Below are 20,543 nucleotides of genomic sequence, written 5' to 3'. Positions count from 1 at the left end.
AGAAAGTTATAGTATGATAAAGTGAACAGTTGGAGTCCAAAAATGAAGAAACAAGGGGTATTTGGGCTTTAGTGAGGCTTTTGACCATGATCGTAGGCGCCATGGGCAGCACCAACCAGCCACTTTGCCTTGGACAATGTACAGTAGCTTGAGAAAGTATTCATCCCCTTGGCTTTTTACTAGGGATGAGTGAACATGCTTGGTGATACTCCGATATCACTCAAGTATCTGGATGCTCGGATGTTCTTGGTAATCGGCAAAAATTAGCCGGCTCTCAAATTTGAAGCTCGAATCTCTACCCTGCATGTTTGGCACCTGTTATACAGCCAATAAACATGCAGGGATGTCCTGCCAGTCACTGTAATGTTGTAGCCATCTTGGTAGTGGCATTACTGGGATTGGCTGAACGTATTACATCATGAGGGGTTACAAAAGAACAGGCGCTGCCACGCTCGCACACTGATGCCATTGCACAGCTCGATGACTGTTCTTATTGGAGGGAAAGAGTGCTTGTCCATGCTTGTGTGTCCACAGTTTAATGAGTCAGAGTCTTCTAGTGTTGATACTGATGCTGATTCTGAACCATCATACTAACAGTTCTTCTAGGGGCTAATCCTATGCTTTGCTGTTTGTATCAGATACATTCTGCATTTAGCCTAGATAGGGGCAGTTGCAGGAGCAGGGAGAGTTGCAGAATACAGCCTATAGGCAAGGCTTAGGGCTATGCAGTCCATTGTTAAATATATATCTGCTGCACGTGACCACATTTTTTTGGGGGGGATGAAAAAATGTACTATATTGTCATCCATAAGAGTATTATATGCTTTCTGTTACATTTGAGTGGTATATAACACTCCAAAAAAGCATTCAAAAAAAATTCTGGATTGAATTAGTAATCCATAGAATGTAACGTGCTTAGTGGGTGACAAGGTGACAAAGATGGCACAATCCCGCGAGACTCCTGAGGGAGTGACTGGAGGAATATCGGAGCCGGACCGAGCTGGTGCGACAGTGGAGGTGGCAGGAGCCTGTGGTCCGGAACCTGCCACTTTCCCGGAACCACCAAGGCCTGAACCCAGGCCGTAGCCTTCACTGCTGTGGTTCTTGTGGACTGTAGACGGGAGCCAGGATCCAGGAACTGGTGAGCGGACTGCAGGGTCTAGGCTGGTCGGAGAAGAGAAGGAAGCAATTTAGAACCAGGGCCGGGGAAATGCTAGCGGGCATGCTAGCCGCAAGGTACCGACAGTTGATATCCCGGGGGGAGGTCATTACGTACGTCCGGCAGTGGAGATGGGGGTCCACAGAGCAGTTTTGGACCCGTCATCACATCTCCTTCAACCAGCGAGCAGTAGAGATGGAACACTTGCCTCGAAAGCTTCAAGAGATAAATGTCTGGAACACGAGTCACGTTCATAAAATTGGGGGGCAACATCACTGGCATGTGGTGGGTGTGATCATAGAAGGAAGGGAGCAGGATGAACCATTCTTGAGAAATGAATGGGCCTCGGAGAGGCTCCTTGAGGCAGCTCAAGACGGGGCTACCACCCCCTAGAGATTGGACTGTCCTTGGGGTTCTCCACCTCCTATGCGGGAGCAGGCGATGGTGCAGGTGACACAAGGGGTTGACGCCATTTCTACATGTCGGGCGCTCTAGCACTACCCGAAGCTGGGTCACTTGCAGCCCAGACACCTGGGAATCAGGCACCAGGAAGCAAGTGGAGGCAGTCCCCCCAGCCTTGCGAGGAAGGAGAAGACAAGGATACTTGAAGAGCATCATTGTATTACCCTCCTTATAATTTTTTCCTGGCTTTGCACTTTTGGTTTGAAATAAAAACAAAAGTTGGCCTGCTGCAGATGTACACATTTGGTTGTTCAAAAATTGACTATTGTCATATATACTGTAGAATCTGCTTTCTGTGAAATTTCATTGGCTTGAAATAAAAAACAAATTTTGGCATGTTACAGGTGTACAAATTTGGTCCCTCGGTACTGTATCTGAGTCCATTTTCCATCAAATTTTTTGGCAGTTCTTGCTTTCTTCTTAAATTATACTGAAATTTCCAATGTTTTAATAAAAATTTCAATTTTGGTTTACTTAAAAATTTTTTTTTAAATCCTTTTTAAATGTTGCCTTATATACAAGTCATTATACAGGAAAGAATGTTTCTTAACAGTTTTTTCCTGTAAACTCCAATTTCTTGTCAATTTTTGAAAGTTTCATTTCTTTTTACTTATATTGTTACATTACAACCTGTGTTTAAATATTTTTGTAATCTGATTTGTGTGTGATACATCAGCACTAAATAGTCTAAGTTGGTGAAGGGAGAAAAATATAGGCATAAATTAAATTTATTTCATCAAATAATTAAAAATTGGCATGGGCATATGTATTCACCCCTTTCCCTATGAAGCCCCTAAAAATTTCTGGTGCAAGCAATTACTTTCATAAGTCACATCCTAAGTGAAAGGAAGTCCACATGTGTGCAATCTAAGTGTCACATGGTCTGTCAGTATATACACACATTTTATGAAAGGCCACAGAGGCTGCAACACCATTAAGCAAGACACACCACTAACCAAACAATACCACGAAGACCAAGGAGATCTCCAAACAAGTCAAGGACAAAGTTGTTGAGAAGAAAAATATCCCAATCTCTGATGATCCCCCGGAGCACCATCAAATCCATTATCATCAAATGGAAAGAACATGGTACCACAACAAACCTGCCAAGAGAGGGCCGCCCATCAAAACTTTCAGTCTGGGCAATGAGGGCATTAATCAGAGAGGCAGCACAGAGACCATAGGTAACCCTGAAGAAGCTCTATTGAGTTTATGACCACAATAAGCCATACACTCCATATAGTTAGTCTTTATGGATGAGTGGGCAGAAAAAATGTTTACTTAAACCAAAAATTGTAAGGCTCATTTTGAGTTTGGTTAAGGTACTGTGGTCAGATGAGACCAAAATTAAACTTTTTGGCCACCAAGGTGAATGCAATGTCTGGCGCCAAACCAATACAGCTCATCACCTCAAGAACACCATCCCCACAGTGAAACATCGTGGTGAGAGCATCATACTGTGGGGATGTTTTTCGGCAGGAGTGACAGAGAAAAATGGACAAGTGCAATTTGATAAAAAAATCAGATTGCACTTTTTTTTTCAGCTAAAATTGGACTGAGAAAAAATCTCAGCATGCTGCGTATTGCCGTGTATCTCGAACGAGACTCGCCAATGTAAGTGCAGTCCGATTTTCACGCACCCATCTCCTTGAAAGCCGACAATTCATCAGTTGCAAACTGTAATATCACAGCGGTACCCGACATAGAATAGAAAGAATAGCTATACATACATAAAATGGTTAGATAGAAAGATGTAAGTGACATATATAATTAGTACAGTGACTGTGTTGCTTGCTGTACATGTCATTTATTGTTACATTAAAGAATTTAGGAAAAAAATGGAGTGGGATCCCGCGTAATTTTATTCACTAGTAAGTGGACAGGTGTGAGCAGATGTTTCTGCCCTGGGAAGGGGGTAATACCCATGGAGCTTCTCTGGCTTTTTATATCAGCCCACAGCTGTATACTTGGCCTTTACTGGCTATTAAAATGGGGGACCCGCCAAAAAAATTGATGTGGGGTCCTCCTATTTTAACAGCCAGCAAAGGCTAGGCAGACAGCTGGGGGCTGATATTAATAGCCTAGGAAGGGGCCATCAATATTGGCCCCCTCTCAGACTACAAACAACACCTCTCAGCCATCCCCGAAACGGCGTATCCATAAGATGCACCAATTCTGGCACTTAGCCTCTGCTCTGCCCACTGGCCTGTGGTGGGGTTATAGGGTTGGGGTTGATGTCAGATTATATTGGCAGCTGACATCAAGCCCACGTTAGTAATGGAGAGGTGTCTATAAGACGACCCCATTACTAACCCCATAGTGAAAGTCAAATAACACCCACACGCAGAATAAAATATTTTATTTGAAATAACCACACAGACTCCTTTAATAGTTCTAAATTAAACCCAACTTACCATTATGCCCATTCCACTGAATCCAGATCTGCACTGTCCCCATAGTATAACATTGGGCCGAGTGCTATCCGATAAAACATCGGATAGCACTCGGCCATGTTATATGCTCATGTGACTGAGCCCTTAAGAAGAGGCTCAGTATAATTCAAATCACTGCAGCATGTTCAGTCGAAGCATTAAAATATTAAGGTATACTAGGAGATTTCATTTCTATAGTCTACAAAATTGTGAACGTAGCTCTTGACTATAATTCTAGTGTTAAATATAGCTTTATCAGAGAGGTGAAATTTATGGTAACTGTGGGATACAACAGCCTCTACGTTCCCAATTAGAATTAAGTGGTCGTGTGCATGTGTGAGCACTGCTCAATTTACTTCTCTGAGGCATATGGAACAGCTTGCTCCATCAGTTTCATATAAATGAATTGAGTGGTGGTCATGCATTTAACTTCCACTGTACTTGCACAGGTGACTTTATGATCCTGTGTGGGGATTGCTTTGGGTCCCAGAAATCAAGGGCGTGCCATGCCTCATAAGGGCATGATAATATAATTAGTGGAATGACTAGTAACCCACTAAATAGCATTAGCAAAAAATAGTTGTTTTTTTTTTAATATGCAGAAATCAATTAAAGAGGTTGTCCAGGACTATATATATTTTTTTACTATGGCCTAAGAACTAGCAGGCAGGTAGTTGCAAACTGCCTATCTGTTGTGTCTGATTCCGATCTCTGCCAGCGCAGGTCGGTCACAGACTGCTCCTTCCAGCGATTCAGCAGCTTCTGGTGATGTCACATCGACAGAGCAGCGGCTTCTCATCAGCTCTGCTCTGTTGACGGGGCATGAATGCAGATGTCTTGCTGATTGCCAACTGGCTTCCCTGTGCCTAGCTGGGAAACCCGGCTGTCAATCAGCATGACGTCGGCAGTCACGCCTGGTTGACAGAGCAGCCCGGTAGAATAAGAGCTGCTCTGTTGAATCACTGGTAGATACGGTCGGGAGCACTCTGAGCCGGCGCCAGGTAAAACGGGAGGTAGTTGCCTCTGTTAACAACTACCTTCCTGTTAGTTTTGAGTTTTTGGGCCCATAGTAAAAAAATATATAATAGTTCTGGACAACTCTTTTAAATAATAAAAAGGGATTGTTAGGAAAGGTATTAACAGAGCAATAAATACATGAATGTGGCTTTGGGGACCTGGGCAAGCTGTCACGTTCGCTTTAAGTGATGACTAAGAAAATAAGTGTTTGAAAGTTTGATGAAATTTGCTGTAAATTCATATAATATATGCGCCAGTTGTTTTGTCTAACCACCATCTTTACTGGCTTATTGAAACATTTGACCTAATCAATCTTTTCTTAATAGGTTATTTTTATCCCAAGTGAAGATATTTTTTTATTGATTCTACTGCTATATTTTAATCAATTAAGAGTATGTATGAAGAGCTAGAGGATATAAATGACACTTAATTGCTCGATGTGATGTTTAGAGTTATCTTTGCTACTACTAAATAAGTTACTATATTATTTTTCCCATTCTTTTTATCCATAGGAAAGTCTGCAGTGCAAAAACCTAGACTACTTAGTCACTGCAGCAATTCAGGTTTTGAGAAAGTGTTTTCCAAAATGCATCCTCCCGCTGTCCAGTATATCTAGCTCCTATACGTATCTTGTCCCTGGAATGGATAAACCAGTATCTGCGAAAATCTGCTCCCAAGAAGGTATGTAGAGTGCCATCAAATATTAAGAGATTTTTTTTAGGAAAGTAAAATATTCCATTATCTCCTTAGTGCTTAATTTGAAAATAGTTTTTTTAGCGTTAACCTGTTCCTCCAGTTCAGTCAGGGTAGATGGGGTTTTCACTTTTCAGTATTCTGTATGCTATCGGCATGCCTGAACTAAAAAACAAGTAGCCGACAGTTTCTACTCTCTTGGGTCTAGTACTATCTCTCAGATGCTGTTTCAGTGACTGTTTACTGGCTGTGACTGTAATGTCATGTCAATAGCACTGCAGCCAGTCACTGGGCTTAGCAGATCTCCTGATTTAGGGGGCATCAGTCGCTGAGCCCAGTAATTGGCTGCAGCGCTATTGATCTGATGTCACCGCAGCAGCTGGTGAACAATACTTGGAGCATCGATGAATACGCATTACTAGCCCCATGAAGGTACCAGCTGTTTTTATTATTATTAACACATGCATGATGATTATGTGCAGAATTCAAAAAAGAGAAAGCCCTTTTAAATAAACTATGTATTTTAAAGTTTTTCAAATCCTTTAGCATTTTCTGAATTTCTTCATAAATGTCATAAAAAATTGGAATTTAGAGATATTTCTCTTTCTGTCTTATACTTGCGAATTTATAAAAGTCACCAATTAATGAGTGAATCTGCTGATATAGACCTTTAGTAAAGTGATAGTCAAAGTATATTCTTCTAAAAAGAAGCAGTACTTAATTACCAGACTTAATTCATAAGAACATTTCCTCCCATTCTCTCAGGGCAATAGTCTAGAGAGATAACTCTTTTTTTATTTTTTTATATATTGTATATTCATCTTAATCACAATTATTAATAAAGGCTATCCAAAATAGAAAATAACAAAACTAATGCTACAATTTAAACCTACTATTTTATTTATTGATATAGAGTAAATGATTCAGTATTAAATGGGTTGTCTTATGTAGTTAGCACCTTTCCACATGACTTGTTAGGACCCTTTCAATAGGGCAATGTACAGAGCCCATATTAGTGCAGAGCCACAGCTGGGAGAATCAAGCCATATATGTATATTTCACACTTGGAATGAGTCAGACCATTATTGGTACATTTGTGAGAATTGTGCAATTGTTTTCCTGTAAAACTTTTTGCATTTGTACACTTGACATAGAAATTGATGGTACAACCCAAAGTACCATCGCTGATAGAAATCTGTCATGGTTCTGTTTAGCAAAGCATGGTTATAATTCAGCTCTTATGTTAGTTTATCATCAAATCTAACTTTTCTCGTGTAAGTCAAAAAGTTGCATTATTGGATCCTTTATCCATAGAACAATCTTCAAGCTGTATATTGGCCACAAAATAAATGAAAGTGTCCCCAAGTGCAGTTGCAAAAACCATCAAGCGCTACAAAGAAACTGGCTCACATGAGGACCGCCCCAGGAAAGGAAGACCAAGAGTCACCTCTGCTTCTGAGGATAAGTTTATCCGAGTCACCAGTCTCAGAAATCGCAGGTTAACAGCAGCTCAGATTAGAGACCAGGTCAATGCCACACAGAGTTCTAGCAGCAGACACATCTCTACAACAACTGTTAAGAGGAGACTTTGTGCAGCAGGCCTTCATGGTAAAATAGCTGCTAGGAAACCACTACTAAGGACAGGCAACAAGCAGGAGAGACTTGTTTGGGCTAAAGAACACAAGGAATGGACATTAGACCAGTGGAAATCTGTGCTTTGGTCTGATGAGTCCAAATTTGAGATCTTTGGTTCCAACCACCGTGTCTTTGTGCGACGAAGAAAAGGTGAAAGGATGGACTCTACATGCCTGATTCCCACCGTGAAGCATGGAGGAGGAGGTGTGATGGTGTGGGGGTGCTTTGCTGGTGACACTGTTGGAGATTTATTCAAAATTGAAGGCATACTGAACCAGCATGGCTACCACAGCATCTTGCAGCGGCATGCTATTCCTTCCGGTTTGCGTTTAGTTGGACCATCATTTATTTTTCAACAGGACAATGACCCCAAACACACCTCCAGCCTGTGTAAGGGCTATTTGACCAAGAAGGAGAGTGATGGGGTGCTACGCCAGATGACCTGGCCTCCACAGTCACCAGACCTGAACCCAATCAAGATGGTTTGGGGTGAGCTGGACTGCAGAGTGAAGGCAAAAGGGCCATCAAGTCCTAAGCATCTCTGGGAACTCCTTCGAGATTGTTGGAAGACCATTTCCGGTGACTACCTCTTGAAGCTCATCAAGAGAATGCCGAGAGTGTGCAAAGCAGACATCAAAGCAAAAAGTGGCTACTTTGAAGAACCTAGAATATAAGACATATTTTCAGTTGTTTCACACTTTTTTGTTAAGTATACAATTCCACATGTGTTAATTCATAGTTTTGATGCCTTCAGTGTGAATATACAATTTTCATAGTAATGAAAATACAGAAAAATCTTTAAATGACAAGGTGTGTCCAAACTTTTGGTCTGTACTGTACATCTAAAAAATCGTAATGTAAATAGTTTCATTATCCCATTATCTGCACTGGTAATGTATGAGGTTCATTTGCTAAGAATACACTTTTAATATAAAGTCATTAAAAATATTCCACTTAAGTGATTTTTTTCTGTTCTTTATAGCTTAGAGATCTGAGCACAAATTTTGGGAAAAAAAATTATGTAATTTGCATGCAATTTAAGAAAGTCAAATTACTTTTAGCGGCATAACCTGTATCATCTTATCTCTTCTGCATTATCTTTGAATGTATTGGACACATTTGCAGATTATGTGGTAGCAATGATGAAACAGAGCATTTAGCTATTGTCTTATTCTTATCAGTTTCTATCATTTTATCTGATAGATGAATCTGAGGATGAAGATGAAGACATGGATAAAAATCTCACAAATGATGAAAACAAGGATGAAGTTTGTATTTTTCGTTATTCATCAAATTTCTGAATTACTGCTAAATTCTAATAATTAGAGATTCCTCGTGAATGCATAGGGGCATATTTACCAATCCTCTCCAACATAGAGAAAGCTTAAACTTACATGAAACAGTATAAAACCGTGCTACATTTATCACAGTAGCTCATGCAAGATTATTCAACTTTGGATATTTTGTTTACCTCTTGGTTGGCTTATTTTTACACTATTTTTAGTGGCAAAATTTTGGTGCATGTCAAGAAATCCATCATTGAACTTCTGTATATTTCCTCGCCATCTTCTTCTAAGAGCCATAATTTTAAAAAGCTTGGAGATTTGAATTTTTTTCTACATTTTCTAATATTATTTTTACTTCTTTTTAATCCACTTAGGGAATGTGAACCTGCAAATGTCCATATGCGAATATTCTAGATTGTAATACCACACTATTGCAGCATATAGTAAAAGGCTTCTATAGCAACCCCACAGCATCCTGTGATAGCATCATGGGTAATGATCATCCAGTTCACGCTCAACTTCACCCACTGCTGTTAGAGGCAGATGCTGGCTGTGTGACAGAGCCATTGTTTGCCAGGAATTATCCAAGCTCAGCGCCTGCATGAAAGGAAGGGACCTGACATATGATGTACTAGTACGTCATATGATGGGAAGGGGTTAAAACATAAAATATAGTTCTAAAAATTGATGTGACAATTGGTGTCATTGATTTAAACTGTGGTTGTAATTTGAATTTGCCATGATAAGATAAGAGGATAAGAGTGCAGGAAGACCTCTCCAAGACAAACTTGAGATGCTAGGCCCTATTCAATGACAAGCCGCGAGGCTGTGTAATCAAGAGGTCCAAGGTCAAAAGCTAGGAGGGTACGTCATAGACAGAGGGGTGAAACAAAGGAGCAGTCAGGTCCGGAGTCAAAATTCCAAGAAGGTAGTGGATCACAACAAAAAGGCTTTTTAAATTCAAGGTCAAAGGCAAATCCAAGACTGAGCAACAAAGATCAGAATACAAGACTAGGAGCACAGAGTACACACACACACCTCTTGAGAAAAAGCTACAATTGGCAGTGATCTAAGGCCCAAAGCTGGACCAAATAGCCAGTTAATAACTCCGAACAGGAGACATATGGATGAAGCCCCGACACACCCTGGTCCTGATTGGACGGCTATACTGTCACTCAAGACACTGACAGCTCAGCATACCCCAGCATCCGATTGGATGGCTTAGCTGTCCATCACCATATTGACTGCTTAAAATGTCCCTGTCCTAGATTAGATGGCAGAACTGTCATTCACTGTTTTCAGAGACACTAATGAGAAGAATCATGACAAAACTCTTTGGAAAGCACAATTATTGTTTATATTACATTTATCTGTAAAAAAAGTAAAAGAAACAATGAGCGAAGAGAAAAAGATCATCCTTCTACAAAGACATATTTAAAGGAGTTTCCCACTAACAAAAGTCCATTTTAATCAATAGATCTCGGAATGATAATAAGTTGGATGTGTTTAAATAAGATATTCCTGTGCTGACATAATCTTATACATGTGCCCCTGCTGTGTACTGTGTAATGGCTTTGTCTCACCGTGTACAGAACATGGTCTGATCATACCACAGCTCCTGGGCAGGGGAGGAAGGAAAAAAGTATACAGATATTACAGCACAGGATCACAGCTGATTCTTTCTTTGAAGTATTTTTTATTTTTTTTAAAACAGGCAGTGAAATGTTTTATCTCACAAAAAGAATCAGCCGTGATCCCATGCTGTCCTGTCTGTATACTCTTTTGCTTCCTCCCCTACCCAGGAGCTGTGGTATGAACAGACCATTTTCCGTACACGGTCAGACACAGCCATTACACAGGAGAACATTTATAAAATTATCACAGCACAGGAACATTTTATTTAAACACATTTATTTGTGGAAGTTATTATTCCAAGATCTAGTGATTAAAATTAGCTTTCGTTCATGGGAAAACCCCTTTAACCCCTTTCTGGCCCAGGGTGTACTAACACATATCTGTGCCCTGGGCCTTAGGGGCCAGATACGTATTAGTACGCCTTGGCGATTTCACCTGCACACAAGCGGTACGGGCGAGATCGCCGCCGGGTGTCAGCTGATTGTTACAGCTGACACCCAGTGCTATGTGCCAGGAGTGGAACCACACTGCTCCCGACACATTAACCCCCGAAATGCTGAGATCGAAATTGATCGCAGTATTCCGGGGGCAAGAGGAGGTAAGCAAAATACTTATCTTCTCTGCCGGCGTCTGAGTCCGGTCCCGCATGTTGCCATGGTGACCTGATGTCATCATGACAACATCCGGGTCACCAGGAGGCAGAAAGTTGCTTTGGTCATGCGCAGTGCGCGACCAAAGTAACTTCTCCCTGTGCAGCGCTGACAGGCTGCATAGCACAGGGATGGTTCTGCATTCCTGGGCTATACAGCCGATAAGGCTGCAAAAAGTGAAAGTCCCATAGTAGGACAAAGTGTAAAAGTAAGAATGTCAGAAAGTGAAAAAAAAAAATTCAAAAAATATAAAAAAAAATGAAAAAAATAATAAAAAAAACTAAAACTATATTGTACCCATAAATAAATAATCTTATGGAAAGAAAAATAAACCAATAAAAGTACACATATTTGGTATCGCCGCGTCCAGAACGATCTGACCTATAAAACTGTCTGACTAGTTAACTCCTTTAGTGAACACGGTAATAAAAAAAAAACAAAAAAAAAAACGGAACATAAAACGATGTTTTATCATCATACCGCCAAACAAAAAATGGAATAAAACGCGATCAAAAAGACGAATGTAAATAAAAATGGTGCTGCTGAAAACGTCATCTTGTCCTGCAAAAAACAAACTGCCATACAGCTCCAATGGCCGAAAAATAAAAATGTTATAGCTCTCAGAATAAAGCGATGCAAAAACAATTCTTTTTTCTAGAAAATAGTTTTTATTGTGTAAAGGCGCCAAAATATAAAAAAATATATAAATGTGGTACCGCTGTAAACATACTGACCCGAAGAATAATGCTACCTTATCACTTTTACCACACGCAGAACGGCATAAAAAAAAACAAACAAACAATTCCTGAATTGTTGTTTTTTGTTTATTCTGCCTTCTAAAAATCAGAATAAAAAGCGATCAAAAAATGTCACATGTAGAGATGAGCGGTGTTCGTCTAGAACTGTTTGCCAATCTCAAATTCGAGCTGTTTTGGGCGGTGTTCGAGTTGTTCGACGAACCCGAACGATTTGCCAAAAATTTGGCTGTTTGAGGTTATGTTCGATAACTGTTTGTGCACCAAAAGCGTGTCCTGCATGTCTGGCGCTATTTAGAGCACCAATCATGCAGGGATTGTCTGCCACTCACTGTAATGCCACAGCCATGGTGGTTGTGGCATTACAGTGGTTGCCCAAATCGATGGGAACAGTGCTCACAGTGAAACATGAAAAGCCGGCAATTCAGCAGCGGCGTACACCGGTACCCGACAATTTAGAACCGAAAGAATAGAGCATCACACATAGATTAGATAGATAGAAGTATGTCAGTCACATATATAATACGTACAGTGACAGTGTTGATTACTGTACTTGTCATTTAGTGTTAAAGGATTTAATAAAAAAAAAAATAGTGATTTCATGCACCGTCTCTTTAAAAAAGCCCATTCCAGCTGAAGCCAATGATCCCCTGCAATAAAAGTAAAATAATAAAGCAACATCATCCTTACCTTTCCATGGTTCCCACCACAGCTTCAGCTCTGCTACATTCACATGACAGGCTGGACCGCAGCAGAACGCTGCCATCCAGCTTGCCATGCGGCAGACACTGAGAAGCGGAGGCATGCTTGCGCTCCTCAGTGTCTCGCTTTATTGCAGGGGATCGTTGGCTTCAGCTGGAATGGGCGTGATGGTAAGTATGGTTTAAGTTAGAACAATAAAGAATTGTGTGTTTATTTCAATTAAAGGACTTTATTCTGGGTGTTTGTGTTTTTTTTTTAACTTTGACTATGGGGTTAGTAATGGGGGTGTCTTATAGACGCCTCTCCATTACTAACCTGGGCTTGATGTCAGCTGGCATTATAAGCTGACATCAACCCCAACCCTATTACCCCACTGCCACCGCTACAGGGCAGTGGGAAGAGCGAGGCTAAGTGCCAGAATTGACACATCCTATGGATGTGCCATTTCTGGGGTGGCTGACGGCTGGTGTTTCTAGCCTGGGAGGGGGCCAATATTCATAGCACCCTTCCTGGGCTATTAATATCAGCTCCCAGCTGTCTGCCTAGCCTTTGCTAGCTATTAAAATAGGTGGGACCCCACATCATTTTTTGGGGGGTCCCCCATTTTAATAGCTAGTAAAGGCTAGGTATTCAGATGGGGGCTGATATTAGTAGCCTGGGAAGCTCGGTGGGTATTACCCCCTTCCCAGGCTTCAAACATCTGCCCAGCCGTCTGCTTAACCTCCGCTAGAGACTAAAATTACGGGGAACCCCACTCCAATTTTTTTTTTAATAAATCCTTTATTTTAACACTAAATGACAAGTACAGTAATCAACACTATCACTGTACTTATTATATATGTGACTGACATGTTTCTATCTATCTAATCTATGTGTGATGCTCTATTCTTTCTGTTATAAATTGTCGGGTACCGATGCTGAATTGCCGGCCGGCTTTTTTAAAGAGACGGTGCATGAAAACACTATTATTTTTTTTAATAAATCCTTTAACACTAAATGACAAGTACAGTAAGCAACACTGTCACTGTGCTTCTTATATATGTGACTGACATGTTTCTATCTATCTAATCTATGTGTGATGCTCTATTCCTTCTTGTCTAAATTGTCGGGTACCGGTGTATGCCGCTGCTGAATTGCCGGCCGGCTTTTTTAAAGAGAGTGTCTTCTGAGCAGTTTGTCAGCTTTTGGACACCTTTGAAGGTGTTTTCTATGTGTTTCTATGTGTTTTTGTTTGCCTGCCATTGGTTTTAACGGTGTTCGACGGTGTTCTAAGGTGTTCGACGAACAGTTCCACGAACATCCTGGTGTTCGACGAACCGAACCGATCCCGAACACTACGGCGGTGGCTCAACGCTAGTCACGTGCCCAAAAATGGTACCAAATTGTCCTGCAAAAAACAAGCGTCACGTGACTCTGTCGGCCGAAATATGGAAAAATTATAGCTCTCAAAATATAGCGATGCAAAAACTAGTCTTTGCAAAAAAAAATGTTTTTTTTGTGTGTGACGGCTGTCAATCATAAAAACCCAATATGAATCTGGCATCGCTGTAATTGCACCGACCCGAAGAATAAAGACATTTAATCACTTATACCACACGAGGAACGGCGTAAAAAATAAACTTTAGGGTTATGGTTGTGCTAGGGTTAGGGTTGTGCTAGGGTTAGGTTTAGGGTTGGGCTAGGGTTAGGGTTGGGCTAGGGTTAGGGTTGGGCTAGCATTAGGGTTGTGCTAGGGTTAGACTAGGGCTAGGGTTAGGCTAGGGTTAGAGTTGGGCAAGGGTTATGCTAGGGTTAGGGTTGGCCTAAGGTTAGGGTTGGGGTTGGGATTTTTTCAGAAGTAAAGAAAAAAAAATGACGACGATATGGCGACTAATGTTGAGCACAAGTGCTCGCTACTTGAGCTTGCATCGGGTGCTCGGGTATGCACCGAGTATAGCAGGTGCTTGAGTGACATGCTCGAGTCTCTGCCCCAAATGTTTTGTAGCTGTTATACAGCCCAAAAAAAATCGTGGGGATTGCCTGCCATGCTTGAGCGATCCCCGCGTGTTTTTTTTTGGGTGTCTAATAACCGTGAAACATGCGGGGCGGGGACTCGAGCATGTCACTTGAGAACCCACGATACTTGGTGCATACCCGAGTACCCGATGCAAATTCAAATAGCGAGCACGGGCACTCAAGACTAATGACAACTTATTCAATATGATGACCTAATGTTATCAAATTCTGTGTCGTACCTCTGGGTTCAAAATGTTCACTATACTCCTTGATAAAATTCTGGAGGGGTGTAGTTTCCAAAATGAAATTGACGCGCCCCCTGTGCCGTGGGGTACCCGGAGCTGGGCCTGTAGATGCTGGGGGTTGTAGTCACCGTGGCGGCAGCTCGGGCCTTGTGGATGCCTCGCTCCTCCATGGCGGTGCTGGTCCCTCGGTGCTGCTGAGCCTCCGGGCGTCTGATGGGGCTAGGAGACCTGCAATCTTCTGCCCTGCGGTATCTTCTCCTGGGCCTGAAGTGTCCCACAGCCTCGGACTCCGGTGTCCGGTTCTCTGTGTGCTCCAGCTAGGAAGAGCTATCTCCAGCTCCAGTCCCTAGCTCCTCTCTCCTTGATGTCCTAAACTTGACTCCTGACACTAGGCTAAACTAACCCCACCTCCAGATCCAGTTACCAAGGGGAGGAGCTCCCCTTGCTGGCCTGGAGCCAGGAAAGTGTTGCATGTATAGTGTTCCTGACCAGGAAACCCCTGCTTGCTTCCAGACATGGCATTACCTCTTTTGAGGGATGCAATACCACTGTGGCAACCAGACTCTTGGGGTGCCACAGAGTCACTGAAGGGGGGGTGGTTTCCACTATTTAGGCACATCATGGATTCCCCAAGCACAACATGGCGTCCGCTAATTATTCAAGCACATTTTACATTTAAAAGGTCAAATGGCGCTCCTTCCCTTCCGAACCTTGCCGTGCGCCCAAACAGTGGTTTTACCCCACTTATGGGGTATCGGCTTACTTAGGAGAAATTGCACAACAAATTGCAGGATGAAATTTCTCCTGTTACCCTTGTGAAAATGCATAATAGGTGGCTGAAAAACATTTTGTTGGAAAAATGTGAAAATTTTATTTTTACCGCTCAATGTTATAAATTTCTGTGAAGCACCTGGGGGTTCAAGGTGCTCACCACACACCTATATAAGTTCCCTGAGGGGTCTAGCTTCCAAAATGGTGTCACTTGTGGGGGGGTTTCTACTGTTTAGGCACAACAGGAGCTCCCCAAACGCAACATGGTGTCCGCTAATTATTCAAGCAAATTTTATATTCAAAAAGTCAAATGGCGCTCCTTCCCTTCTGAACCCTGCCGTGCGTCCAAACAGTGTTTTTTTCTCACATATGGGATATCTGCGTGCTCAGAGGAAATTGCACAACAAATTTTGGGATCCATTTTTTCCTGTTACCACTGCGAAAATAAAAAAAATTGGGTCTAAAGTAAAATTTTTGTGAAAAAGGTTAAATGTTAATTTTTTTCTTCTACATTCCAAAAATTCCTGTGAAGCACCTGAAGGGTTAATAAACTTCTTGAAGGTGGTTTTGAGCACCTTGAGGGGTGTAGTTTTTAGAATGATGTCACTTTTGGGTATTTTCTGTCATAAAGGCCCCTCCAAGTCACGTCCAATGTGATGTGGTCTCTAAAAAAATGGTTTTGAAAATTTTGTTGGAAAAATGAGAAATCGCTGGTCAACTTTTAACCCTTATAGCTCCCTACTAAAAAATAATTTTGGTTCCAAAATTGTGCTGTTGTAAAGTAGACATGTGGGAAATGTTATTTATTAACTATTTTGTGCAACATATCTCTCTGATTTAAGGGCATAAAAACTAAAATGTTGAAAATTGCAAAATTTTCAAGATTTTCGCCAAATTTCCGATTTTTTCACAAATAAACTCAAGTGATATCAAAGAAATTTTACCACTATCATGAAGTACTGTATGTTATGAAAAAACATTCTCAGAATCAATGGGATCCATTGAAGCGTTCCAGAGTAATTACCTCATAAAGTGACAGTGGTCAGAACTGTAAAAATTGACCCGGTCATTAACGTATCATCCACCCTCGGAGGTAAAGGGGTTAAGTCAACAGGAAATCTTACTTTTCTGAACCAGCAGGATGCCACAACATCCATGGGGCTGTTTATGCCAGAATTCTGCTACAAAAAACTTTAAAAAGTCACACAATTTTTTGTGCAACTCAGAAGTTGAGCAAAAAATATTGTGCTTATTGACGTCGCCAGTCTTGGCCAACCATGCCAATATGGGTGGAGCATGGATAGGACAGAATGTGGCTATGCCCTCCAGACAAAGTCATGAAAAGTACATCTCTGTCTGTGACGCATGCAAGTTAACTGATGCACCTAATTCATTAAGTGACATACGCCTCACAGCGATCAAGAGTCTTAATGAATAAGCCCCTGTATTTTTGCTAAATTCAAGACAATATTACATAGTAAAGGATAGTAAAGAATAAACACAGTGAGTGAAAAATCAGATGTAGATACGGGGGCTGGGGGGAGAGGTGTATTCTCCTTTAAGTGATCTCTTAAAATGAACACTTATTTTGGAATACCACCAGTATCTTGGTCAGATTTTTCTATGTTAGAATTTCAAAAATGTAAATATGCTTTAAATCTAAAAATGAAGGAGCATTGTTAGAACCCTCCTGTTTGTTTTTTCCATCTTGTGTTTCGCGGTCACGTGACCATCTGCCTATATATTCCAGCTCTGCCATTTTGGCTGTGCTGGACTTCAGTGTTGCTTGACTGTTTTGCTAGCGAGGTGCTTCTGTGCCTATCTCTGTCAGTTTGCTTTCTCCTTCTGTGACCTCTAGTACCTTTTTGTCAGTTTATCTTTTTGTGTTCTGCAACAACCTTCTCTGTTCAGGAGGTGTCCCATTTTTGTTCCAGTCCTTAGTTCTTTTAGGGACCCCTTCCTTTATGCTATAGGTCTTTGTTCAGACTAGCCGAGGACTAAGGCGGGTCTGTTCGCTAGGAACAGGCAGCCCGCTACATCGTAGGGATTAAGTTTAGTCTTACTATAGGGATAGCTTTTCCCTTTCTTTCCTTAGTACTTGTTGCAGATCATAAGAGTAAGTCCAGCCCAAAAAAACTAAAAGGAAGAAATTCGGGGATCAGTATGGCTTCCGTCCAGGATTTGGCTCAACGGTTGCAGGGATTGTCTCTGGAGGTGGCCGAGCTCCAGCAACACGTAAGTAGCTGTTCTGGAGCGCATTTTGTGGAACCCAAGGTAGGACTGCCTGATGTTTTTTATGGTAAACAGCAAGATTTTTTTTCCTTTAAAAATGCTTGTTTCTTATATTTTCGTTTGAGACCAAGGTCCTCTGGGAACGAATTACAGCGCATTGGTTTTATTATGTCACTTTTGCGCAAGTGAGCCTTTTCTCTCCAATCTAATGATCCATGCTTAAGGTCGGTAGAAGAATTTTTTTCTGCTATGGGTCAATTATATGACAATCCTGATCGAATCTCATCTGCTGGGGCAGAACTCAGGCATTTGAATCAGGGGTCAGATGATGTTGAAAATTATTGCACACACTTTAGAAGATGGGCTTCAGAAGTCAGGTGGAATGATCCTGCTCTGAAATATCTATTTCTTGCTGGTCTGAGTGAAAGGGTAAAGGATTTGCTAGTTGCATTCCCTGCACCTGAGACTCTGCAGGATGCCATGCAATTAGCTGTTCGTGTGGATAGGAGGCTGAGATCTAGGCAGAATGAGGTAAAGACTCCGGTAATGCCAGGTCCTAGTCCCCAGAAAATCTGCTCAGATGGCGGAGAACCGATAGAGGTTGGGCCGATGTCGCTCCACTCTCAGGAAAGAGACCGGAGGTTCGCCGAGGGATTGTGTCTTTATTGTGGTAAAGCTGACCATTTGATTAAGTATTGTGAGCTTCGATTAAGTAAAGAAGAAAAAAAAGGTCAGGTATGCCCATATAGCTTGTTTATGCTCTGTAGGAGCATTTCTTTCAGGGAGTACTACTTTGCAGGAAAATTTGATTGAATTTCAGGTATTTGTGGATTGTGGTTCAACACTTAATGTGATTGATAAAGGGTTTTTGGAAAAACTTAAATTGAAATCCAAACATTTGTCATCACCTATTTCTGTGATTGCAATTGATAACACTCCCTTGAAATGTATTACTCACAAGGTTGCTGCATTTCCCCTCACTATCAATGAACTTCACCAAGAAATTTTGGACTTGGTTGCATTAGATAATTTACCCTCTCCGGTCGTTCTAGGATTGCCTTGGTTAAAACTGCACAATTCTGCTGGACTGGTCTACTAATAAAGTCTTGGAGTCCGAAGTGCTATGATAAATGTTGTAATGGTCGCATTGTGGCTGCGGAAAAAGGGGAATTACCTGTACCTATTCAAGATTTTTGGAGGTTTTATTCGGAGGAGGAGTCACAAGTTTTACCTCCTCATTGGGATTTCGATTGCGCCATTGAGTTTGTTCCGGGAGCTACTCTTCCCCAGAGTCGCTTGTTTAATCTGACTATTCCTGAAAGAAAGGCCTTGGAGGAGTACATACAGACTAGCCTGGCTTCTGGTTGCATTAGACCTTCTAAGTCGCCTGTGGCAGTTGGATTTTTCTTTGTTAAAAAAAAGGACTGGGCTTTACGTCCATGCCTGGTTTTCGTGAAATTAATATGATTACCGTATGCAATTCCTACCCATTGCCGTTAATTCTTGACTTGTTTAACCAGTTAGTGGGGGCCAAGTGGTTCTCTAAGATTGATCTCCGGGGGCCATACAATTTGTTATGAGTGAAGGAGGGTGATGAATCAAAAACTGCTTTTGACACTCCGGTAGGTCATTTTGAGAATCTAGTGATGCCTTTTGGTCTTACCAATGCACCTGCATTTTTTCAGAACCTTATTAATGACATCCTGAGACCTTTGATTGGTAAGAATGTGGTTGTGTATTTAGATGACATTTTGATTTATTCGCCTGATCTGGATTCCCATTGGCAGAGTGAACGTGAAGTTTTGCAGTTATTGAGTGATAATTCACTCTTTGCTAAGCTGGAGAAATGTGAGTTCGCTGTGCAGAAAATTAGTTTTTTGGGCTACATTGTCTCCAGCGAGGGCTTTGAGATGGACCCGGTGAAGGTTCAGGCAGTGCAGGAATGGCCTGGCCTATTGGTTTGAAATCTATACAGAGATTTTTAGGTTTTGCCAATTATTTCAGGAAATTCATTAAGAATTTTTCTGTAATTTTTAAGCCTCTAACCGATCTCACCAGGAAAGGTGCGAATATGGTCCAGTGGACTACTGAGGCCATTGAAGCATTTAAGTATCTCAAAGAGTGGTTCAGTTCTGCCCCTATCCTTATGCTGCCTGATGAGACCAAGCCTTTTTTGGTCGAGGTCGATGCTTCATCGGTGGGGGTCGGAGCAGTTTTGTCTCAGGAGAACAAGGATGGAGTACATCCTTGTGCCTTCTTTTCGAAAAAAATTTCGGAAACAGAACTGAATTATGATGTTGGAAATCGGGAGTTGCTGGCTATTAAACTCGCGTTTGAACATTGGCGTCATATTTTGGAAGGCGCTAGATTTCCTGTTCAGGTTTTCACAGATCATAAGAATTTGATCTATCTGGATACTGCCAAGCACTTGAATGTCCGTCAAGCTAGGTGGGCACTTTTTTTTTCTCGGTTTAATTTTTCTGTTACCTATATCCCTGGTACTAAGAATGTTAAAGCCGATGCTTTATCTCGCAGCTTCTCTCCTACGGTCGGTGCCGAGGAGGAGGAGATCATTTTACAGAAAGGAGTTGTGGTGGCGGCTTTGGACTCCGTTTTGGAGAATGGGATTCTGAAAGCTCAAGATGATGCTCCATCTAACACTCCTTCGCTAGGAACAGGCGGCCCGCTACATCGTAGGGATTCAGTTTAGTCTTACTGTAGGGATAGCTTTTCCCTTTCTTTCCTTAGTACTTGTTGCAGATCATAACAAGCACCAGTCTTCAAAATTAGATCTTATTAAAGAAATTCTTTAGTTAGGGTTAAAATGTAATGTGTACTGTAAACAAAGGAATGTTTTTTTTTGTAATTTAGAGG

General features: G+C 41.5%; 1 protein-coding gene across 2 annotated transcripts in view; it reads left to right on the top strand.

Moving 5' to 3' along the window:
- Positions 1 to 20,543, top strand: part of AGBL1 (AGBL carboxypeptidase 1) — a 1,577,225-nt gene that overhangs the window by 343,961 nt on the left and 1,212,721 nt on the right. For both annotated transcript variants that reach the window (XM_073653286.1, XM_073653285.1), the window contains exons 8-9: positions 5,583 to 5,751; positions 8,602 to 8,666. In XM_073653286.1, coding sequence (XP_073509387.1) covers positions 5,583 to 5,751; positions 8,602 to 8,666 — 234 coding nt within the window. The remainder of the gene's footprint in view (positions 1 to 5,582; positions 5,752 to 8,601; positions 8,667 to 20,543) is intronic.

This window comes from Phyllobates terribilis, unplaced genomic scaffold, assembly GCF_046119375.1.
Source record: "Phyllobates terribilis strain yellow unplaced genomic scaffold, ASM4611937v1 Scaffold_11__3_contigs__length_659146591, whole genome shotgun sequence".
Lineage (NCBI taxonomy): Eukaryota > Metazoa > Chordata > Amphibia > Anura > Dendrobatidae > Phyllobates > Phyllobates terribilis.
Note: the sequence above shows the minus strand (reverse complement) of the source record. Positions and strands in the feature narration are given on the sequence as shown.